Source organism: Carcharodon carcharias, chromosome 19 (genome assembly GCF_017639515.1).
Source record: "Carcharodon carcharias isolate sCarCar2 chromosome 19, sCarCar2.pri, whole genome shotgun sequence".
In the NCBI taxonomy this organism is placed as follows: domain Eukaryota; kingdom Metazoa; phylum Chordata; class Chondrichthyes; order Lamniformes; family Lamnidae; genus Carcharodon; species Carcharodon carcharias.
In genome coordinates, this window is record NC_054485.1 from 34,240,545 (window position 1) to 34,260,701 (window position 20,157).

At 50.1% G+C, this 20,157-nt stretch overlaps 1 protein-coding gene across 1 annotated transcript in view; it reads left to right on the forward strand.

Annotated features, from left to right (window-relative positions):
* The window catches only part of eloa (elongin A), a 66,557-nt gene that overhangs the window by 45,306 nt on the left and 1,094 nt on the right, over window positions 1–20,157 (forward strand). Inside the window, exons 6-10 of the mRNA XM_041212777.1 lie at window positions 9,583–9,735; window positions 12,744–12,841; window positions 16,401–16,581; window positions 18,464–18,572; window positions 18,857–19,011. Coding sequence (XP_041068711.1) covers window positions 9,583–9,735; window positions 12,744–12,841; window positions 16,401–16,581; window positions 18,464–18,572; window positions 18,857–19,011 — 696 coding nt within the window. The remainder of the gene's footprint in view (window positions 1–9,582; window positions 9,736–12,743; window positions 12,842–16,400; window positions 16,582–18,463; window positions 18,573–18,856; window positions 19,012–20,157) is intronic.

Here is a 20,157-nt window from a genome sequence, read left to right on the forward strand (position 1 = left end):
GTGTGTGTGTGTGTGTGTGTGTGTGTGTGTGTGTGTGTGTGTGTGGAGGGGTGTGTGTGTGTGTGTGGAGGGGTGTGTGTGTGTGTGTGTGGAGGGGTGTTTGTGTGTGTGTGGAGGGGTGTTTGTGTGTGTGTGGAGGGGTGTTTGTGTGTGTGTGGAGGGGTGTGTGTGTGTTTGTGTGTGTGGAGGGGTGTGTGTGTGTTTGTGTGTGTGGAGGGGTGTGTGTGTGTGTGGAGGGGTGTGTGTGTGTGTGGAGGGGTGTTTGTGTGTGTGGAGGGGTGTTTGTGTGTGTGGAGGAGTGTGTGTGTGTGTGTGTGGAGGGGCGTGTGTGTGTGTGGAGGGGCGTGTGTGTGTGTGGAGGGGCGTGTGTGTGTGTGGAGGGGCGTGTGTGTGTGTGTGGAGGGGCGTGTGTGTGTGTGGAGGAGCGTGTGTGTGTGTGGAAGGGCGTGTGTGTGTGTTTGGAAGGGTGTGTGTGTGTGGAGGGGCGTGTGTATGTGTGGAGGGGCGTGTGTATGTGTGGAGGGGCGTGTGTATGTGTGGAGGGGCGTGTGTGTGTGTGGAGGGGCGTGTGTGTGTGTGCAGGGGCGTGTGTTTGTGTGTGTGGAGGGGCGTGTGTGTGTGTTTGTGTGTGTGGAGGCGCGTGTGTGTGGAGGGCTGTGTGTGTGCGTGTGTGTGTGTGTGTGTATGGAGGTGTTTGTGTGTGGAGGTGGGGCGGAGTGTGTGGAGGTGGGGCGGAGTGTGTGGAGGTGGGGCGGAGTGTGTGGAGGTGGGGCGGAGTGTGTGGAGGTGGGGCGGAGTGTGTGGAGGTGGGGCGGAGTGTGTGGAGGTGGGGCGGAGTGTGTGGAGGTGGGGCGGAGTGTGTGGAGGTGGGGCGGAGTGTGTGGAGGTGGGGCGGAGTGTGTGGAGGTGGGGCGGAGTGTGTGGAGGTGGGGCGGAGTGTGTGGAGGTGGGGCGGAGTGTGTGGAGGTGGGGCGGAGTGTGTGGAGGTGGGGCGGAGTGTGTGGAGGTGGGGCGGAGTGTGTGGAGGTGGGGCGGAGTGTGTGGAGGTGGGGCGGAGTGTGTGGAGGTGGGGCGGAGTGTGTGGAGGTGGGGCGGAGTGTGTGGAGGTGGGGCGGAGTGTGTGGAGGTGGGGCGGAGTGTGTGGAGGTGGGGCGGAGTGTGTGGAGGTGGGGCGGAGTGTGTGGAGGTGGGGCGGAGTGTGTGGAGGTGGGGCGGAGTGTGTGGAGGTGGGGCGGAGTGTGTGGAGGTGGGGCGGAGTGTGTGGAGGTGGGGCGGAGTGTGTGGAGGTGGGGCGGAGTGTGTGGAGGTGGGGCGGAGTGTGTGGAGGTGGGGCGGAGTGTGTGGAGGTGGGGCGGAGTGTGTGGAGGTGGGGCGGAGTGTGTGGAGGTGGGGCGGAGTGTGTGGAGGTGGGGCGGAGTGTGTGGAGGTGGGGCGGAGTGTGTGGAGGTGGGGCGGAGTGTGTGGAGGTGGGGCGGAGTGTGTGGAGGTGGGGCGGAGTGTGTGGAGGTGGGGCGGAGTGTGTGGAGGTGGGGCGGAGTGTGTGGAGGTGGGGCGGAGTGTGTGGAGGTGGGGCGGAGTGTTTGTGGGGAGGTGTGTGTGTGTTTGTGGGGAGGTGTGTGTGTGTGTGTGTGGGGAGGTGTGTGTGTGTGTGTGTGGGGAGGTGTGTGTGTGTGGGGAGGTGTGTGTGTGTGTGGGGAGGTGTGTGTGTGTGTGGGGAGGTGTGTGTGTGTGTGTGGGAAGGGGTGTGTGTGTGTGTGGGGAGGGGTGTGTGTGTGTGGGGAGGGGGTGTGTGTGTGTGTGGAGGGGGGTGTGTGTGTGTGTGGAGGGGTGTGTGTGCGTGTGTGGAGTGGTGTGTGTGTGTGGAGTGGTGTGTGTGTGTGGAGTGGTGTGTGTGTGTGTTTGTGGAGGGGTGTGTGTGTGTGTGGAGGGGAGTGTGTGTGTGTGAAGGGGAGTGTGTGTGTGTTTGTGTGTGTGTGGAGGGGTGTGAGTGTGTGTGTGGAGGGGTGTGTGTGCGTGGAGGGGTGTGTGTGCGGAGGGGTGTGTGTGTCGGGGTTGTGTGTGTGTGGAGGGGTGTGTGTGTGTGGAGGGGAGTGTGTGTGTGTGTGGAGGGGGGTGTGTGTTTGTGTGTGTGGAGGGGTGTGTGTGTGTGTGTGGAGGGGTGTGTGTGTGTGGAGGGGTGTGTGTGTGTGGAGGGGAGTGTTTATGTGTGTGGAGGGGAGTGTTTGTGTGTGTGGAGGGGAGTGTGTGTGTGTGTGGAGGGGGGTGTGTGTGGAGGGGTGTGTGTAGGGTTGTGTGTGTGTGTAGGGTTGTGTGTGTGTGTAGGGTTGTGTGTGTGTGGAGGGGTGTGTGTGTGGAGGGGTGTGTGTGTGTGGAGGGGTGTGTGTGTGTGGAGGGGTGTGTGTGTGTGTGTGGAGGGGTGTGTGTGTGTGTGTGGAGGGGTGTGTGTGTGTGTGTGTGGAGGGGTAGGAGTGTGGAGGGGTGTGTGTGTGTGTGTGGAGGGGTGTGTGTGTGTGTGTGTGGAGTGGTGTGTGTGTGTGTGTGTGTGGAGGGGGTTATGTGTGTGTGGAGGGGTGTGTGTGTGTGTGTGTGTGGAGGCGTGTGTGTGTGGAGTGGTGTGTGTGTGTGTGTGTGGAGGGGTGTGTGTGTGTGTGTGGAGGGGTGTGTGTGTGTGTGTGGAGGGGTGTGTGTGTGTGTGTGTGGAGGGGTGTTTGTGTGTGTGTGGAGGGGTGTGTGTGTGTTTGTGTGTGTGGAGGGGTGTGTGTGTGTGTGGAGGGGTGTGTGTGTGTGTGGAGGGGTGTTTGTGTGTGTGGAGGAGTGTGTGTGTGTGTGTGTGTGGAGGGGTGTGTGTGTGTGTGGAGGGGCGTTTGTGTGTGTGGAGGAGTGTGTGTGTGTGTGTGTGGAGGGGCGTGTGTGTGTGTGGAGGGGCGTGTGTGTGTGTGGAGGGGCGTGTGTGTGTGTGGAGGGGCGTGTGTGTGTGTGGAGGGGCGCGTGTGTGTGTGTGTGGAGGGGCGTGTGTGTGTGTGGAGGGGCGTGTGTGTGTGTGGAGGGGCGTGTGTGTGTGTGGAGGGGCGTGTGTGTGTGTGGAGGGGCGTGTGTGTGTGTGTGTGTGGAGGGGCGTGTGTGTGTGTGTGTGGAGGCGCGTGTGTGTGTGTGTGTGGAGGGGCGTGTGTGTGGAGGGCTGTGTGTGTGCGTGTGTGTGTGTGTGTATGGAGGTGTTTGTGTGTGGAGGTGGGGCGGAGTGTGTGGAGGTGGGGCGGAGTGTGTGGAGGTGGGGCGGAGTGTGTGGAGGTGGGGCGGAGTGTTTGTGGGGAGGAGTGTGTGTGTTTGTGGGGAGGAGTGTGTGTGTGTGTGGGGAGGTGTGTGTGTGTGTGTGGGGAGGTGTGTGTGTGTGTGTGGGGAGGTGTGTGTGTGTGTGTGGGGAGGTGTGTGTGTGTGTGTGGGGAGGTGTGTGTGTGTGTGGGGAGGTGTGTGTGTGTGTGTGGGGAGGTGTGTGTGTGTGTGTGTGTGTGTGGAGGTGTGTGTGTGGAGGTGTGTGGAGGTGTGTGTGTGTGTGTGTGTGGGGAGGTGTGTGTGTGTGTGTGTGGGGAGGTGTGTGTGTGTGTGTGTGGGGAGGTGTGTGTGTGTGTGTGGGGAGATGTGTGTGTGTGTGTGTGGGGAGATGTGTGTGTGTGTGTGTGGGGAGGTGTGTGTGTGTGTGTGTGGGGAGGTGTGTGTGTGTGTGTGTGGGGAGGTGTGTGTGTGTGTGGGGAGGTGTGTGTGTGTGTGTGGGGAGGTGTGTGTGTGTGTGTGTGGGGAGGTGTGTGTGTGTGTGTGTGGGGAGGTGTGTGTGTGTGTGTGGGGAGGTGTGTGTGTGTGTGTGGGGAGGTGTGTGTGTGGAGGTGTGTAGGTGTGTGTGTGGAAGTGTGTGTGTGGGGAGGGGTGTGTGTGTGTGTGGGGAGGGGTGTGTGTGTGTGTGCGGAGGTGTTTGTGTGTGTGTGCGGAGGTGTTTGTGTGTGTGTGCTGAGGTGTTTGTGTGTGTGTGGGGAGGTGTGTGTGTGGGGAGGTGTGTGTGTGGGGAGGTGTGTGTGTGGGGAGGTGTGTGTGTGGGGAGGTGTGTGTGTGGGGAGGTGTGTGTGTGGGGAGGTGTGTGTGGGGAGGTGTGTGTGTGTGTGTGGGGAGGTGTGTGTGTGTGTGGGGAGGTGTGTGTGTGTGTGTGGAGGTGTATAGGTGTGTGTGTGGAAGTGTGTGTGTGGGGAGGGGTGTGTGTGTGTGTGGGGAGGGGTGTGTGTGTGTGTGCGGAGGTGTTTGTGTGTGTGTGGGGAGGTGTGTGTGTGGGGAGGTGTGTGTGTGGGGAGGTGTGTGTGTGGGGAGGTGTGTGTGTGTGTGGAGGGGTGTGTGTGTTTGGAGGTGTGTGTGTGTGTGTGGGGAGGTGTGTGTGTGTGTGGGGAGGTGTGTGTGTGTGTGGGGAGGTGTGTGTGTGTGTGTGGGGAGGTGTGTGTGTGTGTGTGGGGAGGTGTGTGTGTGTGTGTGGGGAGGTGTGTGTGTGTGTGTGGGGAGGTGTGTGTGTGTGTGTGTGGGGAGGTGTGTGTGTGTGTGTGTGTGTGTGGGGAGGTGTGTGTGTGTGTGTGTGTGGGGAGGTGTGTGTGTGTGTGTGTGTGTGGGGAGGTGTGTGTGTGTGTGTGTGTGGGGAGGTGTGTGTGTGTGTGTGGGGAGGTGTGTGTGTGTGTGGGGAGGTGGGGAGGTGTGTGTGTGTGGGGAGGTGGGGAGGTGTGTGTGGGTGTGGGAGGTGTGGAAGGGTGTGTGTGTGTGTGGGGAGGGAGGTGGGGAGGTGTGTGTGTGTGTGTGTGGAGTGAGGTGGGGAGGTGTGTGTGGGTGTGTGGAGGGTTGTGTGTGTGTGTGTGGAGGGTTGTGTGTGTGTGTGTGGAGGGGTGTGTGTGGAGTGGTGTGTGTGTGTGTGTGTGTGTGTGTGGAGGGGTGTGTGTGTGTGTGGAGGGGTGTGTGTGTGTGTGGAGGGGAGTGAGTGTGTGTGTGTGTGTGTGTGTGTGTGTGTGGAGGGGGTGTGTGTGTGTGTGGAGGGGGTGTGTGTGTGTGTGGAGGGGGTGTGTGTGTGTGTGGAGGGGGTGTGTGTGTGTGTGGAGGGGGTGTGTGTGTGTGTGGAGGGGGTGTGTGTGTGTGTGGAGGGGGGTGTGTGTGTGTGTGGAGTGGTGTGTGTGTGTGGAGTGGTGTGTGTGTGTGGAGGGGTGTGTGTGTGTGTTTGTGGAGGGGTGTGTGTGTGTGTGTGTGGAGGGGAGTGTGTGTGTGTTTGTGTGTGTGTGGAGGGGTGTGAGTGTGTGTGTGGAGGGGTGTGAGTGTGTGTGTGGAGGGGTGTGTGTGCGTGGAGGGGTGTGTGTGCGGAGGTGTGGAGGTGCGTAGGTGTGTTGGTGTGTGGAGGTGTGTGTGTGTGGAGGTGTGGGTTTGTGTGTGTGGAGGTGTGGTTGTGTGTGTGTGTGGAGGTGTGGTTGTGTGTGTGGAGGTGTGGTGGTGTGTATGTGTGTGTGGAGGTGTGTGTGTGTATGTGTGTGGGGAGGTGTGGTTGTGTGTGGGGAGGTGTGGTTGTGTGTGGGGAGGTGTGGTTGTGTGTGGGGAGGTGTGGTTGTGTGTGGGGAGGTGTGGTTGTGTGTGGGGAGGTGCGGTTGTGTGTGTGTGTGTGGGGAGGTGCGGTTGTGTGTGTGTGTGTGGAGGTGCGGTTGTGTGTGTGTGTGTGGAGGTGCGGTTGTGTGTGTGTGTGGGGAGGTGCGGTTGTGTGTGTGTGTGGGGAGGTGCGGTTGTGTGTGTGTGTGGGGAGGTGCGGTTGTGTGTGTGTGTGGGGAGGTGTGGTGTGTGTGTGTGGGGAGGTGTGGTGTGTGTGTGTGGGGAGGTGTGGTTGTGTGTGTGTGTGGGGAGGTGTGGTTGTGTGTGTGTGGGGAGGTGTGGTGTGTGTGTGTGGGGAGGTGTGGTTGTGTGTGTGTGTGGGGACGTGTGGTTGTGTGTGTGTGTGGGAAGCTGTGGTTGTGTGTGTGTGTGTGGGGAGGTGTGTGTGTGTGGGGAGGTGTGTGTGTGTGGAGGGGGTGTGTGTGTGTGTGTGGAGGGTGTGTGTGTGTGTGTGTGTGTGTGTGTGGAGGGGTCTGTGTGTGTGTGTGTGGAGGGGTGTGTGTGTGTCTGTGGAGGGGTGTGTGTGTGTGTGGAGGTGTGTGTGTGTGTGGAGGGGTGTGTGTGTGTGGAGGGGTGTGTGTGTGTGGAGGGGTGTGTGTGTGGAGGGGTGTGTGTGTGTGTGTGGAGGGGTGTGTGTGTGTGTGGAGGGGTGTGTGTGTGTGTGGAGGGGTGTGTGTGTGTGTGGAGGGGTGTGTGTGTGTGTGGAGTGGTGTCTGTGTGTGTGGAGGGGTGTGTGTGTGTGTGGAGGGGTGTGTGTGTGTGTGTGTGTGGAGGGGGGTGTGTGTGTGTGTGTGTGTGTGGAGGGGTGTGTGTGTGTGTGTGTGTGTGGAGGGGTGTGTGTGTTTGTGTGGAGGGGTGTGTGTGTGGAGGGGTGTGTGTGTGTGGAGGGGTGTGTGTGTGTGGAGGGGTGTGTGTGTGTGGAGGGGTGTGTGTGTGTGTGTGGGGGTGTGTGGAGGGGTGTGTGTGTGTGTGTGTGTGTGTGTGGAGGGGTGTGTGTGTGTGGAGGGGTGTGTGTGTGTGGAGGGGGTTGTGTGTGTGTAGGGGGTTGTGTGTGTGTGTGTGTGGAGGGGTGTGTGTGTGTGGAGGGGTGTGTGTGTGTGGAGGGGTGTGTGTGTGTGTGTGTGGGGGTGTGTGTGTGTGTGTGTGGGGGTGTGTGGAGGGGTGTGTGTGGGGGTGTGTGGAGGGGTGTGTGTGTGTGGAGGGGGTTGTGTGTGTGTGTGTGGAGGGGGTTGTGTGTGTGTGTGTGGAGGGGTGTGTGTGTGTGGAGGGGTGTGTGTGTGTGGAGGGGTGTGTGTGTGTGGAGGGGTGTGTGTGTGTGTGTGTGGAGGGGTGTGTGTGTGTGTGTGTGGAGGGGTGTGTGTGTGTGTGTGGAGGGGTGTGTGTGTGTGGAGGGGGGGTGTGTGTGGAGGGGGGGGTGTGTGGAGGGGGGGGTGTGTGGAGGGGGGGGTGTGTGTGTGTGTGGGGGGGGGGTGTGTGTGTGTGTGGAGGGGGGGGTGTGTGTGTGTGTGGAGGGGTGTGTGTGTGTGTGGAGGGGTGTGTGTGTGTGTGTGGAGGGGTGTGTGTGTGTGTGTGTGGAGGGGTGTGTGTGTGTGTGTGGAGGGGTGTGTGTGTGGAGGGGGGGGTGTGTGTGTGTGTGTGGGGGGGGTGTGTGTGTGTGTGGAGGGGGGGTGTGTGTGTGTGTGGAGGGGTGTGTGTGTGTGTGGAGGGGTGTGTGTGTGTGTGTGGAGGGGTGTGTGTGTGTGTGTGGAGGGGTGTGTGTGTGTGTGTGGAGGGGTGTGTGTGTGTGTGTGGAGGGGGGGGTGTGTGTGTGTGTGGAGGGGGGTGTGTGTGTGTGTGTGGAGGGGGGTGTGTGTGTGTGTGTGGAGGGGGGTATGTGTGTGTGTGTGGAGGGGTGTGTGTGTGTGTGTGGAGGGGTGTGTGTGTGTGTGTGGAGGGGGGTGTGTGTGTGGAGGGGTGTGTGTGTGTGGAGGGGTGTGTGTGTGTGGAGGGGTGTGTGTGTGTGTGTGTGGAGGGGTGTGTGTGTGTGTGTGCGTGGAGGGGCGTGTGTGTGTGTGTGTGTGTGTGTGTGGAGGGGTGTTTGTGTGTTTGTGGAGGGGTGTGTGTGTGTGTGTGTGGAGGGGTGTGTGTGCGTGGAGGGTGTGTGTGTGTGTTTGTGTGTGTGTGTTGGAGGGGTGTGTGTGTGTGTGTGTGTGTGTGTGGAGGGGTGTGTGTGTGGAGGGGTGTGTGTGTGTTTGTGGAGGGGTGTGTGTGTGTGTGGAGGGGTGTGTGTGTGTGTGTGGAGGGTGTGTGTGTGGAGGGTGTGTGTGTGTGTGTGTGTGTGTGTGTGTGTGTGTGTGTGTGTGGAGGCGTGTGTGTGTGTGTTGGAGGGGTGTGTGTGTGTGGAGGGGTGTGTGTGTGTATTTGTGTGTGTGGGTGTGTGTGTGGAGGAGTGTGTGTGTGTGTGGGGAGGTGTGTGTGTGTGGGGCGGTGGGGAGGTGTGTGTGTGTGTGTGTGTGTGGGGAGGTGTGGAGGGATGTGTGTGTGTGTGTGTGTGTGTGTGTGGGGAGGGAGGTGGGGAGGTGTGTGTGTGTGTGGAGTGAGGTGGGGAGGTGTGTGTGGAGTGTTGTGGGGAGGTGTGGAAGTGTGTGGGTGTGTAGGTGTGTAGGTGTGTTGGTGTGTGGAGGTGTGTGTGTGTGTGGGGAGGTGTGTGTGTGGAGGTGTGGTTGTGTGTGTGGAGGTGTGTGTGTGTGTGGAGGTGTGGTGGTGTGTATGTGTGTGTGGAGGTGTGGTGGTGTGTATGTGTGTGGGGAGGTGTGGTTGTGTGTGGGGAGGTGTGGTTGTGTGTGTGTGGGGAGGTGTGGTTGTGTGTGTGTGTGGGGAGGTGTTGTGTGTGTGGGGAGGTGTTGTGTGTGTGTGTGGGGAGGTGTGTGTGTGTGTGGGGAGATGTGGTGTGTGTGTGTGTGGGGAGGTGTGGTTGTGTGTGTGTGTGGGTAGGTGTGATTGTGTGTGTGTGTGTGTGGGGAGGTGTGGATGTGTGTGTGTGGAGGTGGGGAGGTGTGTGTGTGTGTGGAGGTGGGGAGGTGTGTGTGTGTGTGTGTGTGGAGGTGGGGAGGTGTGTGTGTGTGTGTGTGTGGAGGTGGGGATGTGTGTGTGTGTGGAGGTGGGGATGTGTGTGTGTGTGGAGGTGGGGAGGTGTGTGTGTGGAGGGAGGTGGGGAGGTGTGTGTGTGTGTTTGGAGGGAGATGGGGAGGTGTGTGTGTGTGTGGAGGTGTGTGTGTGTGTGGAGGTGTGTGTGTGTGTGTGGTTTGTGTGTGTGTGTGTGGTTTGTGTGTGGTGTGTGTGTGTGTGTGTGGTTTGTGTGTGGTGTGTGTGGTGTGTGTGTGGTGTGTGTGTGTGTGTGTGGAGGTGTGTGTGTGTGTGTGTGTGTGTGTGGAGGTGTGTGTGTGTGTGGAGGTGTGTGTGTGTGTGGAGGTTTGTGTGTGTGTGTGTGGAGGTGGAGGTGTGTGTCGAGGTGGGGAGGTGTGTGGGTGTGTGGAGGTGTGTGTGTGGGGAGGGGTGTGTCGAGGTGGGGAGGTGTGGGTTTGTGTGTGGGGAGGTGTGGGTTTGTGTGTGTGGAGGTGTGTGTGGGTGGGTGTGTGTGTGGGAGGTGTGTGTGTGTGTGTGTGGTGTGTGTGTGGGGAGGTGTGGGGGTGTGCGCGTGCGGATGTGTGCGTGCGCATGGGTGGAAGAGTGTGTGTGTGTGTGTGTGTGTGGGTAAGTGTGTTTAAGAGTGGGGTTTTGTGGTTGTGGATGGGGGATGCTGTGTGGTGTGGTATTTGTGTGTTTTGGGTGTGTTTATGCATGGGGTGGATGTATATGGCTGGGTAGAGAGACTTGCTGTACTTTAATGCAGTTGATGAGAATTTACTCCCTGAACTGCTTCAGAAATAACCCACATTTTCTTTTCTGTTGTAGCTGTATCTGTTCTGTCTGAGGGGGATCTGGGATTTACTGGTCGCCGGTTTAACTCAAAGATGCAGGTGTATTCTGGATCAAAGACTGCCTACCTCCCAAAGATGATGTCACTGTATGAACAATGTATTCGAGTTCTACAAAACAACGTGGATTGTAAGTCATGAATGATCATCAGAGGTGTGGATATGCTAGTGTATGCAAAATACATTACGACGGAGTGATTTTTTTTCCCTATTTAGAGAGTAGTTCCATGTTGACTTCCAGGGTTGCTTGACGCTCTGCTTATAACAATTGAATTTAGACTTTTCCCATCTAAACTATAGGTACTGTCTGTAGCATGTCACCAAGATTTAGTTTCATGGTCTGTCACCTATTTCCCCACGACCTGCTCCCCCAGCCCCTCCCCTTCTTAGAAAGCACCTGATTTCTGTTTGATGACACCATGATGTGCTTTAGAAGATTGAAAAATCTTTGACACTACTCCATGATGCAGCACATTGATTTGCGCCTTCCAACAGATAAGTGTAAAGGTGTCCACATTGTGGACTACCCTACTTTCTTACTGAGAAGTAATTAAGTATTCTAACCATGGGGAAACATTAAATGTCAGCACTGGTGGACTCTTTTGTGACCAGTGGTTTTCTTCCCACTTCTGTGTGTTTTGGCCCCATGCTATGGAACCATGATATGGTTCCACAGGTGCTGGGATTTCAGTTCCTCACCCCAATGTCATATTTCTGAATTCCAGCCTCGAGTGACCTTTTTCCCTTCCCCTTTACCCATTCCTTGCCCGAATATGGTGACTTGTTGGAGTATGCATCCTTTGACTTGGTTTTTGCATTTATGTGGTCTCAGTCAGCAAATTTTACCACAGTTGGCTGAATAGCATACTGAATATATCTACCATTTTTGGTAAAGTGACCTCAACTTTGCAATGTCTGAGGCCTGAGGTTCTGCACTTCTTGGAAGGGAGCCTGAACAGTATAAAATTAGGGCCTGGATCTTGCGTGAAGCTGCAACCATCATTGGATTGACCCTCTGCTTGAGCTTTTCCACACCCCAATGCTGCCTCCCATTCCTTGCTGAGTCTTCCAAGCCCCACCTCTCCACAAATGCAGAGCCCAGCATCTCTTGGAGATGCTGACTGTGATGTCGGGGGAAGGTGAGACATACCCTCTTTTTAGGACACTAACTGCTGTATAGTAAGTTTAAATGTCCAATGAGAATGTTAGTTAATGGGTTAGTCAATGAATGTATAAGTGGGGTGTTGTAGGTGGGTCAGAGGGGTAGTCAGACCAAGTCAGTGGGCTCAGTTCTGTAGTTGCCCAGGAATTATTCTAGGTTCTTTCTGTCCGACATGTGTACAAACATTGCTGTGTGTGGCATCCTGCTGTGAACAAACATTGCGGTGTGTGCAATCCTGCTGTATCTGGGATTGAAGGAGGCAGGAATGTAGAATCATAGTTTACAGGCTCTTGTCGCACAAACACTGGTCAATGTGTAATATTGTTTACATGATCTGTCACTCCAGCACAGCTAAACTACAACCCTTCCTTGCACTTCATTATGAATTTTATATGGATTGCAGGACATAAACACTTCATTCTAACTCTCTGTAAATAGTTTATTGATCAATACAGTAGGACGCACAAATATAAACAGAGTGCTGAAAAACTCAACAGGCTTGGCAGCATCTGTGGAGAGAGAGATACAGAGTTTAATGTTTTGAGCCCAATATGACTCTGTTTTTATTTGAGATCTCCAGCATCCACAGTATTTTGTTTTTATTACAGTAGGACACATCCTTTGCTGGAAGGGATAATACAGGCTAAGCCTGTTACTCGTAAGGGCTGTACATTGGTGCTTCAACTCACTTTGCTAATATTGCTTGTGGGCCATCAGAGCAAACTGGAAATACTCCAATCATTGGAGATTTATCATTTTCTGCTTTTCTCAAAGCCTTGATATAATTACTTGTTAACTTTATTCCTTTCGTCAGACACCGGATGTGTGCGGCAGGATCCACCTTCACCACCCCGGAAGTCCAGACACACTGACCTTTGTGGGAATTGCCCAGGGAGTTTGAACTTGTGATGGGCAAATCTGCTGCTCCCTGGGACCCTCTGCGAACGTCTCCGATTCTGCTAGAGTTGGAGACTTTGGACAGTTTCAACATACTTCCCTGAATAATTGCTCAAGAAATGTTAGATTAAAACTTAGCCTAACTCCTTGGTTACTATGGAACTGACCCCCCAACTATTGCCTCCAACCCTCAGCTACCCCCTGACTCGACTAACCTTCTGACCTCCTGACTACCCACCCTTACCTGACCAACCGGACTACCCCGACTAATCCCCACAACCCAAACTGACTACACCCTCTGACTAGTACTCATCCCTACATCACCTAAATAGCCCCCGATCTGACTAACCCACCCAACCCAACTACCCGCAACCCACACTCCACCTCTCCCACTCACTAACATTCCTATTGGACATTTAAAGTTACCATACAGCATTTAGTGCTGTAACAAGGGGTGTGTTCTCTTCTTCCACCCCCCCCCCCAAAACACCACCCTCACCCCTGACTCTACAACACTGTAATGCAGTTCTTCAAGGAATGCTGCGTCCTGCACTTTTGTTCTCTGAAGACTCAGCAAGAAATGTAGAGCAGTGTTGAGACAGGGAAGGTTTGAGCAGGACAGCAATCCAACTAAATGCTGCTTCATGGAAGACCCAGGCTGCGAAAGGTTTCATGGATATTAGCCATCCTCCAGAACCCTTGTCTGAATGTGAAAATCACTTTTAATATGAACCTAGATTGAGTAGTTGCAGATTTCTTGAGTCTGGTCCAATCATCATTTAACATCTGCACAAGTGCACTTTTTAGCAGTGGCCACTGGATAATGATCATTAGAAAGAATCCTGTCTGATTTTTTTTTTCTCCTTCCTTAACCTGGGTGTTGAGGCATTTTGCAGCTATTAGAGAAATGGTTTGGCCCAAACTTCTAACCTTTTTTGATCTATACCATTTTGCATTATTGTGGCCAGGGAATTCCTCAGAGTTGCTCCTCTTCAGGTGGTGTTACTTCCAAGAAGGTCCTGCATGTACTTTGTTGTTTCGTGTTTTTTTTTCTCAGTATTTGCTGTGCTTCCTTGCAGCTATTCATGAAGTTGGAGGAGTGCCATTTGAAATCTTAGAACCTGTGCTGGAGCGGTGTACCCCTGAACAGCTATATCGGATTGAGGACTGCAATCCGGTAAGCCTGTGCTCTGACTCCTAAAATGGAAGTTAATGGAAAGGTACAGGAGCTGCTCATTGTGGTGCTCTATTATTCACTAACAGAAAAACAAGTTACCCTTTTCTATACATCATAGTCCTAACTTTATGTATTTGTGTAGCTTCCCAAAGAAAGTACTGAATGTATGATTCGCTATCTCAAAGGCACAAGTTACTGTTTTCCATGATACAGCAGAGTTTTGAAACCTTTTTTCTTTGCAATTTAAAAGCTGGTTTTCCAGTGATTGTAGCGAGAAATGGGCTGAGAGACTTTAAGCAACTATGAAGAGGTGTGGTGAAACATGTTTTTTTTCTAATGGCTGGTTCAGGATCAAAAGCCCACCATCAGAGGAACTGTGGTCTTTACTTCAGTTAAAACACATTTTTTTGACAGTTTTTGCCATGCCATTAATGGCAATGTACACATTGGCTTGAAAGAAAGAAGGGACTTGCATTAATATAATGCTTTCCACAACTTCAGATCCCAAAGCACTGCACAACCAACAAAGTGTTTTTGAAATGAAGTCACTGTTGTAATGTGGAGAACGTGATCTTCAATTTGTCCACAGCAACGTCATACAAAGAGCAGTGAGATGAACAACCAGATAATCTGTTTTAGTGATGGTGGTTGAGGGATAAATATTTGACAGGACACTGGAAGAACTATCCTTCTCTCCTTCGGACAGCTAACCGACAGAAAAATCTGCTGGTATGTTTTAAGTGAGTTATGGCTGCAGACTGGGAGTATTTTGGCCCCTGGAGCCACATTCCCAATAGGCCATCTGGTTGATATGTTGATTGTTGGATCCCAGATCTGTGCTGAATTAGCTGATGCCATCCAAGGCAGCTGTAGTAATGTGACATTTGGCCTCAGTACCCACAGATTCGAGAAGGGAAAGTAAACCAAGGTTCCTGATTCCACATGCTAATGACCCATGTCTGATAGTGGATCTGAGTGGTGCCAAGTGTGAACAAGCATTCACTGTCTGGGTTCACAAAGAAGGGTAGTCATACATTCAAGTGATACATTCGTGGAACCATAGATTTTTGGCGACTATAGTATTAGGAATAAAAGGAGGCAGCTTTTTAGATAGATTAACTATAATTGAGGAAATGACATAAGTTCATGGAACTCAAAGATAACCATGCCCGATGACATGCATCCTAGAATGCTGAGGAATATTGGAAAGGAAATAGCAGAGGATCTGATCACAAAATTTAAGCATCTTTAGACATGGGCAGGGATTTTCCGACCCTGTTTTGGTGGGACCAGCCACGGGAGATTCTGCAGCCCAGCCAAAAGTCCATTAACTTTCGGCGGGCTCGTAGGATCCCGGTGGCGGGCAGAGCCTGAAAATTTCACCCATAGAAGTTGCGCCAGGAGACTAGAGGGTTGCTATTATGACACTTCTGTTTAAAAAGGATGGAAAGGTAAATCGAGTATTTATGGAACAGCCTAATATGAGTAGGTAAGCTTCTAGAGGCCATTGTAATGGGGATAAAATTAATACTTATAAAGATGTGTTAATTTAATAACTGCCAGCATTGATTTATAAAAGGCAAGTTGTGTCTGCCAAAGTTAATCAGCGTTCTTTGAGGAAATAAGTGTACGTATGGGAGGTGGTCATGGCATACTGACGTTGTCACTGGACTGTAATCCAGAGACCCAGGGTAATTCTCTGGGGTCTTGGGTTGAAATCCCACCATGGCAGATGGTGAGATTTGAATTCAAAAATCTGGAATTAAAAGTCTGATAACCACGAAACCATTACTGATTGTGGTAAAAACTCATCTGGTTCACTAATGTCTTTTAGGGAAAGAAACCTACTGTCCTTACCTGGTCTGGTCCTACACTGGGTGTCGCTGGCTAGGTCAGCATTTATTGTCCATCCCTAATTGCCCTTGTTCACATTGCTGTGGATTTGGATATATATATATATGGCTAGGCCAGCATTTATTGCCCATCCCTAATTGCCCCTGTTTAGAGGGTATTTAAGAGTCAACCACATTGCTGTGGGTCTGGACTCTCATATCGGTCAGACCAGGTAAGGACAGCAGAATATCCAGGCCTTAGAGAGGGTAGAGAAGATATTTACTAAGATGATGAAAGGAGTCTTAGTTGTTTTAGTAAAGAGGAGGGATCAGAGAAACTGGGCTTCTTAATTTTGCTAATTATTTTTTTCCCAAAACAAAGATGCTTTTATTGAGGAACAGAATTAAAATTGCTTAACTGGTCTGAAGGTAAGGTTTTTTGAAAAATGTGGATTTAATAAAATTAGGAGAGGAAAGAAAATGTTCTTTTAAGTACTCATGTGTAGTGACATACATTGAAGTAACAATAATATTGATATGGCTGCTGGATCTATATTCAGGTCTTTTCCTGGCCATGTGGGTTGGTCAGTAAATAGTCTAGAAAGTATGAGCATCAAGTCCAGTGTTGATGCAGGATGGAAGTATTCTGAGGGTCTGATACAGGATTGTGAAGGATCAAGTTCTTTTTAATAAATGAATGTTCCTCATTGGAAAATAAGATGGGTGCACACCATACTTAAAAGAAGAGAACTCTAGTTGTGGAACATGCTATAAAGCAATGTCAACTGAAGCTTTGAGAATTTTGTTAGTTCTTAACTGCTACATAATTTTCTATGCATTTTTTTTACAGTGCTTCCTTGCAATCTTCTGACTTCACCTGCACACCATATCTTTTTTGATCATTGTATTTTTTTGGTCACTTGATTTTACTTTACCTATATAAACATCTGTGGATACATTGTGAAAAAAGAAAGATTTCATGCAAGGTTTTTCTCCCTTCCCCTCTACTTTAACAGGCTCATTCACATGGACAAGCTTCCCTTCCCTCACAAAGGGATCAACTCCATGTTAGGTACCATCCTACAATGATCAAAGCAAAAATTCTGAAAGTTTCCCCTCCCCCATAGGCCATTGGCATTGTGGCAGATTGCATCACCACTAGCCTTGCCCTGACTGCAATCAGTTAAATCAACACTGTAGGAATTAAATCGGGGATTAACTAATTTGAATGTAAAATTGTGTTTGTGATTAATTTACAGTACAAAGATAAGGTGTAGCTTCAGTGAAGACTATTTTGGAGGGTGGAAAATTAACACAAACACAATTTTTACATCCATATTAAATTACTTAATCATATTAAGTAACATGCTAATGTCGGCAAATGGATTCCACTAGCAGCCGCAACAATAAAGATAACACTTTGGAAGAGCATGTAAATTATAAATACATAGGCAGCACATTTAGCCACCGCACTATTTACCTATGCAGTGATTTTTTTTTTAATCAATTACTTTTGTTATATATCTGTAAATGTTTGGGTAAAGGGGAACTGTAGCCAAGAACTGGTAGTGTGTGGTGACAAGCTATGATGCCATGCACTTGGTTAACTTAGTAGCTGTAAGATCCATGTTAGAGTTTTCCTTTAACAGCATTTTCTAAGCCTTTTCTTTGTACTTGGCTGCAGCTTTTCTTATAGATGTCTAATTGTGCATTTTGCTGCCAAACAGACTTTTGTTGAAGAAACCGATCACCTGTGGCTGCGACACTGTAAGAGAGACTTTAAGAACCAGGAACGACAGGAGTTTGAGTCATGGCGTGAAATGTATCTACGTCTTCATGATGAGCGAGAGCAGAAACTGCGAGCTATAACACAAAGCATTAGTTCGGCTCATGCCAGCAAACCAAAGGGTAAAGGGCAATTTTAGTAAATACAGTGCTGTCAGCCAGTCAAATCAATTATTTTTTCTTTCATGGGATATGGATGTCACTGGCTAGGCCAGCATTTATTGTCCATCCCTAATTTATTTTAAGTTGTGCTAGTATATTGTAAGAACAAATTATGTTTCTGGTTTCAAAAGATTTGTTGCTTCTAATACTTACAAGTGAAAATATACATGATGCATAATACTGAATTATGAAAGGTTCAACTATTATTATTTAGCAAATTATCATGAGCTGGAGTATACTGTTTGAACGTGTGGTGAAAGCAGATTCAGTAGTAACTTTCAAAAAGGTATTGGATATATACTTGAAAAAGAAAAATTCGCAGGGCCATGGAGAAATAATTGACTAGCTCTTTCAAAGATCTGGCACAAGCACATTGTTCTGCATGGCGGCCTTCTGTTCAATATGATTCTATTATTTCACTTAATTTTTAAAACAAATTCTTGTTAACATGTTTTGAAAGTGAAGAGCAAAATATTTTTTCAATTCCTTGAATAGCACGCCTCATGAAACTGGCCGATGAACATTCTTTACTACAACAGCGAGGCATATTGGTTTCTGCGTGTTCTTTAAATGTAGCCTTTCTACTAATTGCTTATTTCCATTGTTGTAACATTGCCCAACTTTGCCCCTGTCTCAGCTCATCTGCTGCTGAAGCCCTCATTCATGCCTTCGTTACCTCTAGACTTGGCTATTCCGACGGACTCCTGGCTGATCTCCCATGTTTTACCTTCTGTAAATTTGAGGTCATCCAAAACTCTGCTGCCCGTGTCTTAACTCCACTAAGTCCCATTCCCCCATCACCCCTGTGCTCACTGACACACATTACTGCAATGAGTCCCATTCCCCCATCACCCCTGACACACCATTGGCTCCCAGTCAAGCAATGTCTTGATTTAAAATTTCTTATTTTCAAATCCCTCCATGGCCTCACTCCTCCCTACCTTTGTAATCTCCTCCAGCCCCACAGCCCTCCGAGAAATCTGCTGTAATCTAATTCTGGCCCCCTGTGTATTCCCAATTTTGATCCCTTCGCCATTAGTGGCCATGCCTTCAGTTGCCTAGGCCCTAAGCTTTGGAATACCTTCCCTACACTTCTCTGCCTCTCCATCTTGCTCTCTTCCTTTAAGACTATCCTTAAAGTCTACGTAGCTCTTTGATCAAGCTTTTGGTCATCTGACCTAATATCACCTTTTGTGGCTCAATGTCATATTTTGTTTTGTAATGCTCCTGTGAAGCATCTTGGGACATTTTATTATGCTAAAGGTGCTATATAAATATATGTCGTTGTAAATGTAGCATTGGTATCATTTGGTGCAGACTTACCAGACTGTTTTCCAGACCTCAGATTCAGTGCTTGGTTAAGTCTGTAGAATCTGTAATTCTTAAAGTTGCTTCTTGACTCCCAGCTTTAAGGTTTTCATTCATCCAAGCTGTTTGAACTTTAGAATCATATCTGTCTTGGGAAGAATATCTGTCTTGGGAAGAATATCTGTCTTGGGAAGAATATCTGTCTTGGGGAGAATGGCTGGATTAATATTGACAAATATAATTTTGTCCTGACTTAGAAGGGGTAATTTTCCAAATTTAGTCATCAGGCATGCATATTGGAAATTTGGGTGCATGCACACTCACCCCACAGTGATCTTTTGTCTCTTAGAATTAAATATCATAAAATTGTGAATTGCACCCCCGATTCCTTGTAATGTGTTCCTAATAGGCAAGGCTGTGCATCACAAGTACCAATTCATGGAATAAGCTCAGGGATTCTTCAGTGGAACTGAGAAATATGAAAAATGTGCTTGTTCTGGCTCTAAGTACTGAGTAATTTGTGTTTTAAAACCAGGCCGTCAGGCAAAGCTGGCCTTCCTGAACACTGAGGTAAAGCCACCCAGAGATGTAAGGCGCAGACAGGAGAAGCATGGAACTGGAATATCGATTTCTGCTCCTACGAGGTACTGTCCATTGTTCATTTAGAAATGATGTGGTGTGCCCTTCATCTGCAAGTCACAGCATTCAATTTTAGCATTTGGACAGGATAAGAAAGACTTTTCTGAACTTGTAGATTTTTATTCTACTTAATATGATTTTGGTGTCAAAAAGCTGGGGAAAAAAAATCACTTTTAGAGGAAGTATTTCATATTGTAAAACTTCAGACACAATGCTCGGTTAAGACTGTAGAATTATGTTTGGAGCTGTTGAAGTCAGAACCTTTTTATTTCCTTAAACTTTTTCGTAGGATAAAGATGCATAGTCAAGCAGGAAGCAGTGGCAGTGGGGGAGGAAATCAGTCCTTTGATGGTCCTAGCACAAGTCATGGCTCCACATCATCAAGTCTGACACCCCCCAATAGTGGAGGGGGAATCCATGAATCCAAGAAACCCCAAGTCAAAAGTAAGTTGAAAAAGAAATGTTTCTGCTATTCCAGGTCCCTCAGTTTTTTTTATATAGTGAATTCTGTGTTTGTTGAGTAAGGGATGACGGCAGATAAACTCGCTTCACATAATCAGATCCAGCACTTCCAGTTGGGTTACTGAGCTATCCTATGCAATAAAGCACTGCCATCTGACTCCCCTGATAGCTCAGTTGGTGGATGCATTGCAAGGTGTAACACAGCTGTTCAAACCTGTAAGCACCTAAGTTTGGGTCCATATGCATAAGTTAGTTGATCTTAACTGAAGCAGCAATGATGCATTACAGGAAAAAAGTCACTCTGATTTGCTGTTCACAGTTACAGTCTAGAAAGAGTATGTATGTGGATGCTGGGCAAAGAGAGGATCAGCCTTGGATATCATACGCATCTCTCCTGTTCACTGACTTGACTGACCCATGAATAAATACGGTCGCTCTCCAGGGCCTGCCCTTTCCCACTTATTGGCGGCCCTGCCTTAGACTGAACCCCCCCCATCCTTCCTATCTGCTCCCTCTTTTAAACCCACCTTCCCCCACCCACTGCCCCTCTCCCTAATGCTCCCAAACCTTCCCGCCTAAGAACCAGGACTTAATTTTGCAAGATATTCTAAGGCTTGGGCTCCTCTCTTCAGCTGCAGTCCCAGCAGCTGCCACTGACAGCCAGGACTGATGGAGCTGCTGGCTAATCAGATTGACCAGCAGCTCCAGAGGGTGGGACCTCCACTCTAATGAGAAGTGGAAGACCCACTCTACCCTCATTAATGGGCAAAGCAATGTGAGGCTGCTTGGAGCTAGAGTCGGTTGGTTTCACACCGACGTTTCTGGTGGGGTGGGTGGGGTGGGGGTGGGGGTAGTAGTCGTGCCCCCATATTATTCGGCCCAGTGAGTTAGTTGAACTAATGTATGTAAGTATACAGTCATCAAATTTAGTTGTTTCAACAATTTGTCATCTATAGTTCCTTAATTCAGCTGACACCAGTAACTTGTCCAGTCTAGCTCACTAGCTGCAGCCTTCATTGGTTACTGTTTAAACACAATGGAAAAGTAACAATTAAATTTTAATATTCCTCTAATTGTCCTTTAAAAAGTGATAGGATTCACCTTTTAAGAAAAATTGAAGCAATTTGC